Source organism: Notolepis coatsorum, assembly GCF_963971535.1.
Source record: "Notolepis coatsorum genome assembly, chromosome: 10".
NCBI lineage: Eukaryota > Metazoa > Chordata > Actinopteri > Aulopiformes > Paralepididae > Notolepis > Notolepis coatsorum.
This window is the reverse complement of record NC_140174.1, coordinates 56584155-56600307: the sequence shown is the minus strand read 5'-3', so window position 1 is coordinate 56600307 and position 16153 is coordinate 56584155. Positions and strand designations below refer to the sequence as shown.

The 16153-nt window shown below is 44.2% G+C and overlaps 1 protein-coding gene across 1 annotated transcript in view; it reads left to right on the top strand.

Moving 5' to 3' along the window:
* The window catches only part of ttll6 (tubulin tyrosine ligase-like family, member 6), a 59423-nt gene that overhangs the window by 13067 nt on the left and 30203 nt on the right, over positions 1-16153 (top strand). Inside the window, 4 exon segments of the mRNA XM_084323900.1 lie at positions 7029-7185; positions 9182-9325; positions 11618-11703; positions 11964-12183. Of these exon segments, the coding sequence (XP_084180026.1) occupies positions 7029-7185; positions 9182-9325; positions 11618-11703; positions 11964-12183 (607 nt within the window).

The following is a 16153-nucleotide window of genomic DNA, read 5'->3' as shown; positions in this document are numbered from 1 at the left end:
TTGCAAGTCACATGCTGATAGAAGTCAGGTAATACCTTTCTCAGATTGGCGCTATTGAAATCACCCAGCACTAAAATGGCGGCGTTAACGTTCGCCGCTTGTATTCTATTTACCTCGTCGTGGAGTCTGGAGAGCGCAACGTTGTTACTGGCTTGCGGTGGAATATACACTCCGATCAGGACGATCGCCGTTAACTCCCTCGGGAGGAAGAAAGGACGACACTTGATGGTTATATATTCCAGGTCTGGGCAGCAGTGGTTGGATAATTCCTTCACGTTAGTTGGATCGCTCCAATTGTTGTTAAACATGAAGGCGATACCTCCTCCACGTTGTTTGCCGGACTCTGCTGACCTGTCCTTGCGGTGGATGAAGAAGTGTTCAGCCGGTTGGATAGCGTGGTCTGGGACGTCCGGCGTCAGCCACGTTTCGGTGAAGCAGAGAACGTTGCAGTCTCTAACGTCCCTTTGGTATTGAATCCTTGCTCGGATATCATCCAGTTTATTGTCAATTGATTGTACATTGGCTAGCAATATACTGGGTAATGGCGTTCGGTGTCGTCTGGATCTCAGCCTGTTACGGATCCCAGCTCTCTTCCCACGCCGTCTGGTTCCTTTGTTCCTGGGGTCGGGATCTGGTCCCATTTTCCTGAGAATCTCCACAGGCCATTGTTGCGGTTCGGAAAGCTGATCCAGTGAGTAATCCAATCGGTAAGTTTCCCGTAATCCGATGTCTATAAGTGTCTATAAGTGACTGACGGTCATACACATTAAATGCACCTACTGTTGGTACAGACAAAACTCTTAAAACTATAAATATTAACAAAAGTAAGCACAGTCTCGACGGAGCGAACAGAAAGGCAGCCGGTCGGAGCAGCGCCATTCTTCCGCCATTCATAGACAATACACAGTACATAAATTAAAACAAATAGACAAAAAATGAGTAAAGAAAAAGTGTGACATGGGTCCTTCGGTCCATTCTACATTTGCATTATTTATTTACATTTTTATTCATTTCCTTGTATCCTTTTCAAACCTCTGTGATGTCGTTACTTCCCCTCCTGTATTCTTCCCATTTTCCCCATTTCCATTCAAACTTTTCTTCTTGCAGCCTCAGCAGATGTGTGATTCTCTCCATTTCCTGTATCCCCTCTACCAACTCTATCCATTGATCCTTTGTCGGCACTTCTACCTTGTACCACAGTTTAGTTAAAGCTTTCTTGGCTGCCACTATCAATATCTTAATCAAATATTTGTCTTCCCCTTGGATTCCTTCCTGTGACAGATTCCCCAAATATAACACTTGGCCTCCCTGGGGTATTTCGTATCCTATTATTTCATTTATTATCCCTCCTATCTCTTCCCAGTAGTGCCTTATCTTCTGACATCCCCAGAATATGTGTGTATGGTTCGCCCCTTCCTGTCCACACTCCCTCCAACATGTTTTCTTTGCTGGTGTGTAATTGCCCTGTATTTCTGGTGTTATAAAGTATCTAATTATATTTTTCCACCCAAACTCCCTCCATATCCTTGATCCTGTGGTTGTTTGTTGTGTCTTACATGTGTCATACCATTCCTCCTCCTCCTGTTATCTCTATTTCCAACTCTCTTTCCCACTTTTCTTTCACATACAATGTTGTATTTCCCTTACTGTCCATTATTGCCTGATATAGTGCTGATATCACCCTCCCCTTCCGTCCTTCGTATGACTTTACCATTATCTTAATTACCCCATTCTGTTCTTTGTCTCTATCTTGCTTTATTTCCTTGTTATAGTAGTCCCTAATCTGTAAATATCTAAAGTGGTCCCTATTCTCTAGTCCGTATCTTTCTTTCAATTTTTGTAGAGTCTGCATCTCCCCTCCTTCTGTCATCGTGCACATTGCTGTTATACCCCCCCGTTCCCACCTCTTGAACCCATGATCTTCTATCCCTGGTCTGAATTTGTTGTCGTGTGCTATCCATCTTAGTATCTTAGATTCTTTTTCTAGCTTGTATTTCTTTACTATTGTGTTCCATATGTTTATAGTGAATCTGGTAATTTGATCTAGTAGTTGTTCCTGTCTTCTGAACAGCTCCCTATCTCCTATCAGTGCCTGCACTTTGAATCCCTCTCTTTTGGTTTCTATATCTTTCCATTTGGCCTCATAGTTCACATTGCACCAGCATGCTACTGTTCTAAGCTGTGCTGCATAGTAATAGCTTTCTAAACTGGGTACTGCCATCCCTCCTTTCTCCTTTGGTAATTGTAGAGTCACATATCTGATCCTTGGCCTTTTCCCCCCCCAAATGAATCTTGATATCTGTCTATCCCATTCCCTAAATTGTTTTTGTGGTATTAATATAGGTAGGGATTGAAAGGGTATAGTAACCTTGGTAATATGTTCATCTTAATGATTTCGATCCTTGAACTGAAATCTAGGGGCATCACCGTCCATCTTTCTAGATCTCTCTTGATTTTCTGATTTATCTGTGTATAGTTTGCATCGTATAGCCCCTCCCCCCTCTTGTGATGTTCACCCCTAGGTACTTGATCCTGTCCATGTCCCATTTGATTTTGTATTTTTCTTTGATCTCTATCGTTGGTGTGTAGTTCAGTGCTAATGTCTGTGTCTTCGTCACATTAAGTCTATACCCTGAGTAATATCCATATTCTGTCAGCAGATCCATCAGTGTCGGGAAGCTTGTGTCTGGTTGTCTCATATATACTATCACGTCATCTCCGAATAATCCCAATTTATGTTCCGTCCCCCTTATCTCCACCCCTTTGATGTCTTTGGTCTGTCTAATTAGTTGGGCCAGTGGTTCGATGAATACATCGAAGAGCGTCGGCGAAAGACAACAACCCTGTCTGGTAGCTCTCTCTAGTTTAATCCGGTCCGTCAGACTACCATTCACCTTAATCCTAGCCGTTGGTTCTTGATATAATGCCCTAATTGTTTTCATAGTGTTTTTGTCTAATCCAAATCTCTCTAATACTTTATATAGAAATAACCAGCTTACACTATCGAAGGCTTTTTCTGCATCTAGGCTAACTAATACTGCACTTCCTCCTTCCTTTTGTATCTCCTCTACTATCTGCACTGTCTTCCTTATGTTATCCTGTGTCTGCCTTCCTTTAATGAATCCAGTCTGGTCTTTGTCTATTATATCTGTCATAAATGTCTCAAATCTTTTGGATATTATTGATGTATACATCTTGTAATCTACATTAAGTATGGACACAGGTCTGAAACTACTACACAGTTCTCTATCTTTCCCTTCTTTTGGAATTGTAGTAATTATGGCCTCTTTCCATGAAGGTGGCATTGTGCCTTCCCAACAGGTCTTAATGACTACAGACCAGTGGCACTCACCTCTGTGGCCATGAAATGTTTTGAGAGGCTGGTTAAGGATTAGATTTGTGCCTCCCTCCCCAGCGATATGGACCCTATGCAATTTGCATACAGGCCAAACAGGTCCACTGACGATGCGGTCTCCCAAGTACTGCACAACACCCTCTCACCTAGACTGCCAGAAGGGGGGCTATGTGAGACTGTTGTTCATTGACTATAGCTCAGCGTTCAACACCATAGTCCCCACCAGACTGGTGGACAAGCTGATCGAGCTGGGTCTGAGCTCTGCTCTGAGCGCCTGGATACTTGACTTTCTGAGTGAAAGGCCCCAGGCGGTCAGGGTGGGGGGTCAGACCTCCAACACCATCACCCTGAGTATCGGGTCCCCCCAGCCTATTGCTTATTAACAGCGGAGCAGTGCTGCCGTTGCTTCCTCGTTTTCCCTGATTGGCTGCGACACGCCCCGCGGCAGGCGCGGCAACCGCAGAGCGGAGCGGCAGAGCTTGCGGCATTATGTAGCCCTAATCCGCCATGATTTTCATTCGAAGCTCAGCTCACCTGGCAGCGCAGCGATCCTGCGGTCCTGCGGTCCGTTGTTGACAAGTTCGAATCCCATCAAATCTTTTTTTTAACGTGTATTCTTTCGCCGGTTAAGGTTAGGCATGGTTAAGGTTAAGGTTAAGGTTAGGCATTGTTTCGGAGTTGGTTAAGGTTAGAACGGTTAAGTTTAGGCGCTGTTAAGGAGCTGGTTAAGGTTAGAGTTTGTCTTAGAGAATGGCAATATTCTTTCTATGGTTAAGGTTAAGGTTAGGCATGGTTAAGGTTAAGGTTAAGGTTAGGCATTGTTTCGGAGTTGGTTAAGGTTAGAACGGTTAAGTTTAGGCGCTGTTAAGGAGCTGGTTAAGGTTAGCGTTTGTCTTAGAGAATGGCAATAGACAGCCTATTTCCGCACTGCCGCTCTCTCGCGCTGCCGCGGTCACATGGTCAAATTGTCACATTCTTGCACTCCTCCGCTGTTAGAAAGCAACACGCGTCCCCCCAGGGCTGTGTCCTGAGCCCCCTGCTGTATTCACTATCCACACATGATTGTGTGGCCAAGTTCAGCTCCAACTCCATAGTGAAGTTTGCGGATGACACAGTGGTGGTGGGGCTGATCTCTGACAACGACGAGAAGGCCTACCGGGAGGAGGTTGAGGTACTGGAACGCTGGTGCCAGGACAACAGCCTGCTCCTGAACATTGGTAAAACCAAGGAGCTGATCGTGGATTTTAGGAGAACACAGCAGGGGACACACACCACTGAGGATAAACGGGGCTACCGTGGACAGGGTGAGCAGCTTCAAGTACCTGGGGGTCCACATCTCAGAGGATCTGACATGGACAACACACATAGACTCAGTCGTAAAGAAGGCGAAGCAGCGCCTCTACCACCTGAGACAGTTAAGGAAGTTCAGAGTATCTGGGAAGATACTCCAGTCCTTCTACTCCAGAGCTGTAGAGAGCATCTTGACTGGAAACATCACTGCCTGGTATGGAAACAGCATGGCACAGGACAAGAAGGCCCTACAGAGAGTGGTGCGCTCAGCTGAGCGTACTACGGGTATTGCACTACCACCCCTGCAGGTCTTATATAACAAGCGGTGCAACTCTGCAGAGCCTGCAGAATAATGAAAGACCCTCACCACCCCAACAACAGCCTGTTCAAGCCGCTGCGGTCAGGCAAACGCTGAGACTCTGAGACTTCGGCTCAGAGTCTTGAACACTGAACTCTCCACACACAAGCACACATGAGCACACACACAACACACACACTGTATACGCTCACACACTAGCAGTCACTTTAACATGAACACACACACATGCTGCACACGCTCACACTCATGATCACTTTACACAATGAAAGGTCACTTTAAAAACAAGAACGGGAGTGGTTCTTGTATAGTAAATAGATGGATAGCAAGCTAGCATAAGGACACATAGTATAACTGTAGATTGTATAGTATAGCATTGTATAGTAGTGTACATAAGACCCAGTGCCTCATCCGTAGCTAACAGTGTATTGCACTATTGCAGGACCTAGCATGTCTTACCATGCTTTTTGTAAACTTCATGTACATATACCTGATATGTCTTTATTCTTATTACTTGTATTATTGCACAAATGTCTTATTCTCATCCTATTGGATTCTTATTATTGTATTATTGCACAATCGTTGCGGGCAAGACCCCCTGCATTTCACTACTTGTATGCCGTGACAAATAAAACTCTTGACTTGACTTGACTTGACTTGACTTGAATGAATGTGGATGAGAGCCTTGATGTAAGTGGTTGTAGCTACGGCTGTGTGGGTGCTAGAAACATGATCGAATAGACTTTTATACGCCAGAGTCTCCTGAACACGGCGCAACCAATTCCAAATCGATCAGAACTTAATCGGCCGAAGCCGCGTTGGAATGTTCCATCAGTGGGGGGAAGCTTGTGCCTGCTTCGGTGGCCAGTGTCCTTTCAGCCGAACAGGATAAGGGAAAAATTATCCCACTCAATGGCCAGACGTGTCTTATGGCGACATCTACAATTACCTCATCATCATCATCATCAAACCTTTATTTGAATAGGCAGGTTAATTAAGAACAAGTTCTTATTTTCAATAACGCCCTATTTGGGGGTAAAAAAAAACCTAGGGGAAAGGGGATGGGGGATTAAAATAAAATAAATAAAAATAAAACACAAAGGAACATTAAAATGGCAGGACATACATACAGAGCAACAACAACTGAACAACAACAACTGGCGGACAACAGAACAATAGTGGCAGCATGGTGTTAGCACACGGAGAAACATCTACATGAGTGCTCTAGGGAGTTTGTTAAAGTTTCCTTAAACAATCTAATTGAAATAAACGTTTCCATATTTAAGGTTTTTTGTAGTGTGTTCCAGCTATCAGCAGCTGCGTACTGAAAGGAGGAACGGCCTTGTGAGGAGTTGGCATGGGGGGCGTTTACCAGGATATGTGTGGCTGACCGGGTGTGGTAATTCGGGAGTGGACGAGGGTGGACTAGGCGAGTAAGGTAAGGGGGGGTTGAGTCTCCAGGTAGACTAATGTTTATATTTAAGTGCAGTGGTCTATAGCCGCTCACATTACCACCACAAGCTCCCCCCCCCCCCCCCCCTCTGATGGAACATTCCATCCTGGCTTCGCGCGGCTTCAGAATCCTTTGGCAATCTGTGCATGCGTATGTGGAGTAGGTGCTGAAAAAGGGACTATAGCTCGGCCGATTAAGTTCCGATCGATTTGGAATTGGTCGTGCCGTGTTCAGGAGACTCAGGCATATAAAAGTCTATTCGATCATGTTTCTAGCACCCCCACAGCTGTAGCTACAACCACTTACATCAAGGCTCTCATCCACATTCATTAATTTGCTCCCCCCCGCCATCTCCTCCATGAGCTCAATATAACGCGGAAGTGCAGTGGTCTATACCCCACATTGATATTGTCAAAAGAAGAAATCATTGTGGCTTTAATACGTGCTCCAGCACCTACCAAGTACTGTAGGTGTCTAGGATGTACATTTTTCTATTACTATTCTAGTACTATTTCTCATATTTGAGTTTACATTTTTCAACATCGCTTTGCTGTGTTGCGTTCTTGGTGCAAATCCTGAATGCTAACTCATTGTCTAAAATCTTCTTCATATAGTTTCAGTGATTTCCAGGCGTACGCCAGGGCCAAAAAACACAAGACATACATCTGTAAGCCTGACTCCGGTTGCCAGGGCCGTGGAATCTTCCTCACCAAGTCCGGCAAAGACGTTCGACCTGGAGAGCATATGATCTGCCAGGTCTATGTCTCCCGGGTAAGGGTTCAGATACACACACACACACACATACTGTACACACACACGTTCATAAGTTAGATACATTTGTTATTAATCTCTTTATTTATCATAGACCTTTTCAGAAGTATTCTGTTGCTATTCTGTTGCTTTGGCCCGTTTGTCAGTAACTGTATTAACAAACATTGCAACAGGAAATACAAAGGAGCCTATTTAGAATGTTTATGGTGTCAAGTTAGAAAAGGTCTATATTATTCTAGATGTGTTGTTTTCTTCTTTGTGTGAGCAAGCTCCAAGCCCAGTCCTTGTATGTGTAACATATATGGTATATGATGTGTATATATATATATATATATATATATATATATATATATATATATATATATATATATATATATATATATATATATATATATATATTAAGGCTGTCAATCGATTAAAATATTTAATCTGATTAATTGCATGATTGTCCATAGTTAACTCGTGATTAATCGCAAATTGATAGCATATTTAATATTTGTTCTAAAGCTACCTTAAACTGATATTTTTCAAGTTTTAATATCAACATGAGAGTCGACAAATGCTTGCTTTATGCAAAAAATCTCTCACCCCCCCCCCCTCTTTCACACACACACACACACACACACACACACACACACACACACACACACACACACACACACACACACACACACACACACACACACACACACACACACACACACACACACACACACACACACACACACTTTGAGTCAGAAAGAAACATAGTATCAATGAGAGTATCAATAATACACACCTGAGTGAAAAAAAAGAACTAGGCCTATATATTTTTTAAACATTAACACATCCTGCGCCAAAAACGTCGTATTCAAGTTCATGCTAATTCTGCCATTCCACGGCGTACGACGTTATTGAGATCATATTTAATTTTTTCGCCATGGTATTCAGAATGCCCTCACGGAGCCTGGTCTGATACAGTGGGAGCCTGCACAACTCTGTAACGCTTCAATACTGCCGCCTGGTGGATGATCGGCGAGTTACAACCGGAAATGGATCGAGTCGATCTCGGTGCACCGGGGAAATGCGTCCGGCACTCACATATTGTTGCGGAACTCTAAACACACGTCCTCGTGTAGCGATCGCTGCCATAACGCAATAATCGATATGATTTGGGCGTTTATTATGATTATACAAACCGGAAATGGATCTAGGAGATCGCCGTCAAATAAGTGGGATCTTTTTCCTCCAGTCTCATCGGCGAACGGTAAGAGGACGCTGACGTCATTTTCAGCGCGTTTGTTTATTATTATTCATGCAAACTGCTCTGATCAATATATCACCCATACTACATAAAGCATTTACTGACGATCACGGAATTATAAACGACCCCCCCCCCCCCGTTTATCCGCGCATGATAAGTCATAACGTTTAGGATCATGTACAGTTGAAATTTTTAATATAGCGTGTATCGCCAACAAACGGCAGTTGATAATCTATATATGCGTTTATGCCTATAACTAGCGTTCTAGGAATTACTGCAGAAAACGATAAAAACATATTTATATTCTAGACGGTATTTTCATATGAATATGAATGAAAAAGTAAAACGTTCCTACATCCTGAACGATAGATAATCGATGTTGAATGGGCCATAGTAATGTAAATTTAGCAATACAATTAAAAAAGTTATAGCCCTATAAAGAAGGTAAACATCTCCATAGGCTTAGACTGGTGGCAGTGATCATACATTGATGGATATAAGCGTGGCAGTTAATGTGTTAATCTCGCGATAAAAAAAATAGTGGCGTTAAACGAATTTTGCGTTAATAACACGTTAACTTTGACAGCCTTAATATATATATACACACCATATTATAGCTATATTGTAACTTAACATGTAAACAGTGCAATACCAAGAGGAGCACTGGTGCCTAGAGGTCACTCTTTGGAAGCATTACAGATTCTACCTGTAAACAAGCTTTATGTTTTATGTTTTATGCCCCCCTCCCCACAGCCATTCATAATGGATGGTTTCAAGTTCGACCTGCGGATCTATGTCCTGGTGACGTCATGTGACCCCTTGAGAATATTCATGTACAAAGAGGGACTGGCTCGCTTCTGCACCTCTCTCTACACTGAACCCACTAACGACAATGTGGTGAGGACTGCATGCCTTTTAAAAGCTGTGTCGATGCACAACGAAAGTCCACACATTGTTTGTTGACACGTAGACAGCTTTTGGAGAGAGTAGGGGAGACACAGGAGAGAAGGTTCTTTATTGAGACAGTTGGAAGGCTGAGAGGGAGACAGAGTAGGGGAGACACAGGAGAGAAGGTTCTTTATTGAGACATTATGTCACATCCCACCTGGCCCTGCTCATTTCCCCCACCTGTTCTTGGACATCTCCCCACCTATACATGGACTTCTCCCCCCACCGGTTCATGGACAATTCCCCTCATCTGCTCATGGACTCCCCTTGCCTAATCTGACTCTCCTCGTCCATTTATGTTTGTTTAGTATATCTATGTTCCTTTGTGTTCTCCCCCTCTTGCTTTGTCTCCCGGTCTACCTCTTGCCCTTCATGTTCCCCTGTCTGGTTTAAGTACACTTCTTGTCTTGTATTGTTATCTGTTTAGTCTTAGTCTATAGTTTGCATGTTCTGTCCCATGTGTGTCTTGTCTGCTATTGTTGTAGTTCTTGTAGTCTTTGTCAGTCTATTTCCCCTCCCAGATGTTCCTCGTTGTAATCAGCCCTTGTGTGTCTCGTTTGTCTAGCCTTGTGTATATTAGTTCTGTGTTGCCTGGTCTCTGTGTGTGTTCATTGTCTTGCTGTCGTGTTCCCTGGTTGTCTTGCCCTGCCGTGTGCTATCTGTTGCTTTGTCTCCTGTCGCCCCGTCTAGTAAGTGTTCGCCGTGTTGGTTTGAGTTTTGTGTTTATGTTACGTTTATTCCGTGTTTGTTTGTATTAAATACCCTGGACTGAAAACCTTATCCACCTGTTTGCATTTGGGTCCTATCCTATACCACCAACCGTGACAGAACGGTGACACATTAGGAAGGCTGAGAGGGAGACAGAGAAGGGAGACACAGGAGATTCAACCCTAGGCCAGCAGTGGATGTAGTTCCTGAAGCAGGGCGTCTTGACCACTAGCTCATCCCTGCACAGAGCTTTTGCTTTGATACATTAATGTTACAACTGGCTAGTTATTTAACGTTGGCTGAGCTACACAGCTGTTTTAGGTTTAGCCAACATGGTCCAGTGATATTGCACCACCATGCAACCTTCACCAATAACAGACCTTTTCCCTTTCCAAGCAACCCACTAACTGTGAAGATATGGACTACAATTTTCAAAACAAAATGAAAATTCCGAAAGATCAGTTATATAGTTATAAAGAAGTTTATTTGTAGTCCTTGATCACAGTTATATGCGTCAAAAGGCTTCACTGGACCACATTACAATGGAATATGGAATGATGACGAGTTTCCAGTGATCACTGGTGTCTCCAAAACCTGTTTACATTTCATCAAATGATGGATGCACTTTTATTGCATATTATCTAAGAACTGTAATCAGATTTTGTTAAAGGAACACGCCAACATTATGGGAAATGCGCTTATTGTCTTCTCCAGAGTCAGACAAGAATTTCAATTTTCAATTTCCTCTGTGCGTTCAGTAGAAACCTATCCGGCTGCAAGCTAGCCTAGCTTAGCACAAATGAATGGAAGCGGATACAGACCACTAGCCTAGCTTAAAACTCCGGGAGAGGTGTTTTTGGCAAACAGCTAGGCTAGCTGGTCCATATCCGCTTCCATTAATTCCACAAAACAAAATGAAAATTCCGAAAGATCAGTTATATAGTTATAAAGAAGTTTATTTGTAGTCCTTGATCACAGTTACATGCGTCAAAAGGCTTCACTGGACCACATTACAATGGAATATGGAATGATGACGAGTTTCCAGTGATCACTGGTGTCTCCAAAACCTGTTTACATTTCATCAAATGATGGATGCACTTTTATTGCATATTATCTAAGAACTGTAATCAGATTTTGTTAAAGGAACACGCCAACATTATGGGAAATGCGCTTATTGTCTTCTCCAGAGTCAGACAAGAATTTCAATTTCCAATTTCCTCTGTGCGTTCAGTAGAAACCTATCCGGCTGCAAGCTAGCCTAGCTTAGCACAAATGAATGGAAGCGGATACAGACCACTAGCCTAGCTTAAAACTCCGGGAGAGGTGTTTTTGGCAAACAGCTAGGCTAGCTGGTCCATATCCGCTTCCATTAATTTGTGACTGGAGAAGATGGTAAGCACACTTGCCATAATGTTGGCATGTTGCTTTAATGATCAATATCATGTATATGTTACCGATGAAATGGAACTGTTGGGAGTACAGACTGATGGCCCACTTTCCACTTTCTCTCTTCCCACCTCCTGTCTTAATAAGGATAACGTCCACATGCATCTGACCAACTACGCCATCAACAAGAACAGTGAGAACTTTGTCCATGACGATGACACTGGTAGCAAACGGTATGCAAATGATTGTCTGTTTTTGATTGTGATATTATTAGCAAAGATGCACCGATCGGTCAACCGGTGCCCAGCCGATCAGTCTCAGATCTATCCGATTCTGTGCCGCTCATATATGCCACAGATAGATCTAGAGATCTATGTCATGGACTAGGTTCTCTAGTATCGCCTAGTGATTGAGATAATGGTGATTTTGCTGAGGAAGTAGATCAAAGACCTCTGACCCCACTTTGGGAACTACCCCCTCTCGGTTCCTCCAGCAAGCTGTCGACGCTGAATGAACACCTGAAGGCCAAGTGTTACGACACAGAGAAGATGTGGAGCGACATCGAGGACGTGATCATAAAGACGCTGATCTCCGCAAACCCCATCCTCAAGCACACCTACCACACCTGTTTCCCCAACCACGCCACGGCTTGCTTCGAGATCCTGGGCTTCGACGTGCTTCTGGACCGTAGACTCAAGCCGTGGCTCCTGGAGGTGAGAATCCGTTCCGCTCGTCACAGTGGCCCAGTCTTACTGACGTGTAGATTCTGCATCAAAAGTGTGAGAGAAACTAGCTTGAAGCCAGAAGGTTGCCGGTTGGATCTCCAGACCACCAGGATAAGTTGAAGTGCCCTTGAGCAAAGCATTTAACCTGCAACTGCTCCAGTGGAGCTGCTCAGTGGCCAACAGTGTCAGACTGTGGTTGTACTGTACAGCTCCCAGGTCAGCCAGGTGTGAATGTGTGAAGCAGGGCATTGCTGAAAAACACACATATACTGTACAGTGTACATGCTCTGTGAATCTACTCTTAGAGCTGCTCCCTGCTGCAAGAGGTTAAAGCATAACAACTTACACAGAAGATAAAGCATAACGGCAAACTGAAACTGAACAGCAGGGAGCACTGCAGAGGAATCCCCCATAGGGAGTACAACTCTTGAGTAGTTGCATACAATACAGTAGAACCAAAGCAGGTGGAGGCTGGGGTGGTGGTGGTGGAGGCTGTGGTGGTGGTGGTGGTGGAGGCTGGGATGGTGGTGGAGGCTGGGGTGATGGTGGAGGCTGGGGTGGTGGTGGAGGCTGGGGGGTGGTGGTGGTGGAGGCTGTGGTGTTCAGATTCAGTATATAAAAACAATATAGAAACCGAAAAGTAAATCAATTAAACAACGTAAATTAATTAAAAAAAAATAGAGATTGAGGTGAAATGGTTGGCTATTTATAGCTTTAAAATAAACTGACTAATGGATAGTAAAGTACTGAGTTTTAAAGTGCTTTGCACGGAAGCTAAAGCAGATTTTCCTAATTCAGTGTCATGGTTTTTGTCTTATTTCACCTTTCTGTGAGGGACAGCTGTCTATTTTTGCTTTATTTCACCTCTGTGAGGGATAGCTGTCAATCACTGTTCCCTGTGGTTAATTGCCTCATGGGTCGGCAGGTGTGTGGGCTTGATTGCACCTGATGCAGTGCAGCTGTGCCTATGGCCATGTGGAGTCTATTTAAAGAAGGCTAAATGCTGAATAGGGCAGCACTACACTTAAATATAAGAAGCCTGACCAAAAGTATAGCCAGCACAAGGAAAATGAAAAAGCAGTTGACACTGCAATCTCCAAACTTAAAGGGGAACTCCAACATTTTGGGAAATTAGCTTATTTAACATCTTCCCTGGAGTTAGACAAGAAGATACATACCTTTTTTGTCTCTGTGCGTGCATTTTAGCTTTGGGAATAGACGCTCCGTTAGCATAGCTTAGCTTCATCACTGGAAGTGAGGCAGGACAGTAGCCTTACAGTGCCTTACAGTGTATTGCAAGGTCTGACATTGACCAAACTTGATATGCATGACCTTGGTGGGCTCTAGGTCAACTCCTGAAAAGGGGGTCAATGTCAGACCTTGCAATCAAAAGTTAGGGGGCGCACTGAAATTATGGCAAGGGTTATTAGCCCCCTAACTTTTGATTGCAAAGTCTGACATTGACCCCCTTTTCAGGAGTTGACCTAGAGCCCACCAAGGTCATGCATATCAAGTTTGGTCAATGTCAGACCTTGCAATACACTGTAAGGCACTGTAAGGCTACTGTCCTGCCTCACTTCCAGTGATGAAGCTAAGCTATGCTAACGGAGCGTCTATTCCCAAAGCTAAAATGCACGCACAGAGACAAAAAAGGTATGTATCTTCTTGTCTAACTCCAGGGAAGATGTTAAATAAGCTAATTTCGCAAAATGTTGGAGTTCCCCTTTAAGTTTGGAGATTGCAGTGTCAACTGCTTTTTCATTTTCCTTGTGCTGGCTATACTTTTGGTCAGGCTTCTTATATTTAAGTGTAGTGCTGCCCTATTCAGCATTTAGCCTTCTTTTGTAGCTATACTCGTTTTCGTCTACTGGCTTAGTTTACACTTTATTTTATAAAGGCTGAGTCCTTTATGGTAGTGTTTTCTTTTGTTCTTTTGGAACTGCCCTTTGCACATAAACTCCCTTGGTGGAGGTTTATTGTTTTATGTTTGCAATATAAACTCTGTTTTTAGGAGTTGCCTTTGTGGCTTATTTATTTTCTCTACAATACCTCTTTAATGAGTGTCGTCCTGTTTTTTTGGACATTACTTATTTTCTTGAATACTCACTTTGAGGCTTCCACCCGTAAAGGTTGTTTTGTGTTGTTTATTTTTCCCCTTCTCCTAAAACGTCTGCGTAAGCAGTTAGTGGTTATCCGTTTTACGTATAACTTTAAGAATCCCTATTATCTGCTCATGACCCACACACACACACCCACAGCCCTCACAGAATGAAAAAGCCATGAATGGGTCAGCGGATAATACTGGTCTCGAACGTGCACTTGCTGCACAGCATCAAGAATTACTTTCACATATGGAAGCTATCAAACAATTACAAGAGCAACAAGCCCTCATGGTGATACAGCATGGGGAGATGTATGAAGGGTTGTGCAAGATGGAAGGTTCCATGCGTAATCTGGCTGACAGCATAGCCAATGCACAAGTATCTTCCCAAATATCTCCTAACGTCCCTCAAGCACAACACACAGTACCCCAGCCATTTCCTCCTGAGGCTAAAGTTCAGCTCTCCTCGCGCTTTAGCGGGGAGTCAGGTAAATGCCGTGGTTTTCTGGCACAATGCCAAATAGTGTACAGAGCCCAGCCTTCTCGTTTTCAGTCTGAGGATTCACGTGTTGCCCTAATTCTATCCCTGTTGGAGGGACCTGCCCTCGATTGGGCTGTTCCACTCATACGGGCTCAGGCTCCAGTTTTAAAAGACTCACAGGGACTCATGAATGAGATGGAGATCGTTTTTGATCATGAACTCTACGATAAAGAGGTCGCTATGAAGCTGACGCGCATGCGCCAGGGCACCAGTAGTGTAGCTGAGTTTTCCATCGCTTTCAGGACACTGGCTGGGGCTACAGGCTGGCCTGAGGGACCACTCATCACTTTGTTCACCAATGCGTTATCTAATCAGGTTAAAGATGCTTTGGCGGTTGTGGGATCTCCAGACAATTTTGACACACTGGTCACTACCGCCATACGCGTTGATAACCGGATCAGAGACCGTGAGCGTGAGAGGCGCGGCCAACGTTTTCGTGTCCCGCTGGAGGAGGTTTCGTCCTTTCCTCCACAACCTTCAGTGGCCAGCTCGTCTGAACCTATGCAGGTGGACAGCACTTCTGTGCGTGACTCCAGGCAGACTGGTTCTCATGTGGACTGGTGCCGGTACTGCAGTAGAAAAGGTCACACGAGGGTGGAGTGTCCGAAACTGAAGGGAAACGGTCAGTCTCGCTAGTGGGCCGAGAGACACTAGTGAGACATCACATCACCCCCTTTCGAACCTTTTTGCCTGTGGTTTTAGGCTGGAATAGGCAGTCTGTTAAGGTTGACGCCTTTTTAGACTCGGGGGCAGTCGACAGTTTCATCGATTCCAGATGGGCTGAGGACTCTAAAATACCTGTACATTCCCTCCATAAGCCCTGTAGTGTCACCGCGCTTGATGGACGGCCATTGGGTACAGGCAGTGTCACCAAAAGAACCAATTATTTATCTATGCGGGTTGCTTATGGGAACCATTCTGAGCGCATTCGATTCTTTTTGGTGGATTCCCCCACGTATCCCATTGTGCTGGGCCATTCTTGGCTTAGTAAACACAAGCCACAGATAAATTGGGGTGAGGAGAGGGACACTGTCATGCAGTGGGGCTCCCAATGCCGTCACCGTTGTTTCCAAATTCCTCTGTCACCCATGAGTTATGATCAGTTTAGTGAGCGGTTGTGATCCTGTTGAAGCAGTGGGCGGTCTTGGTTTCCAGAGCCCACTCTCTCAACCATTGCACTCCCAGCCATCTGTCGATCAGGATGGGAGTTTGGAATGGGATCCACAGTTTGATTGGGACTCCCTCTGTGAGGAGGTTCTGGTGGAGGACAGTTTAGACAGTTTAGAGGCTCTGTGTGAGGACTTCTCCTCGCTTAC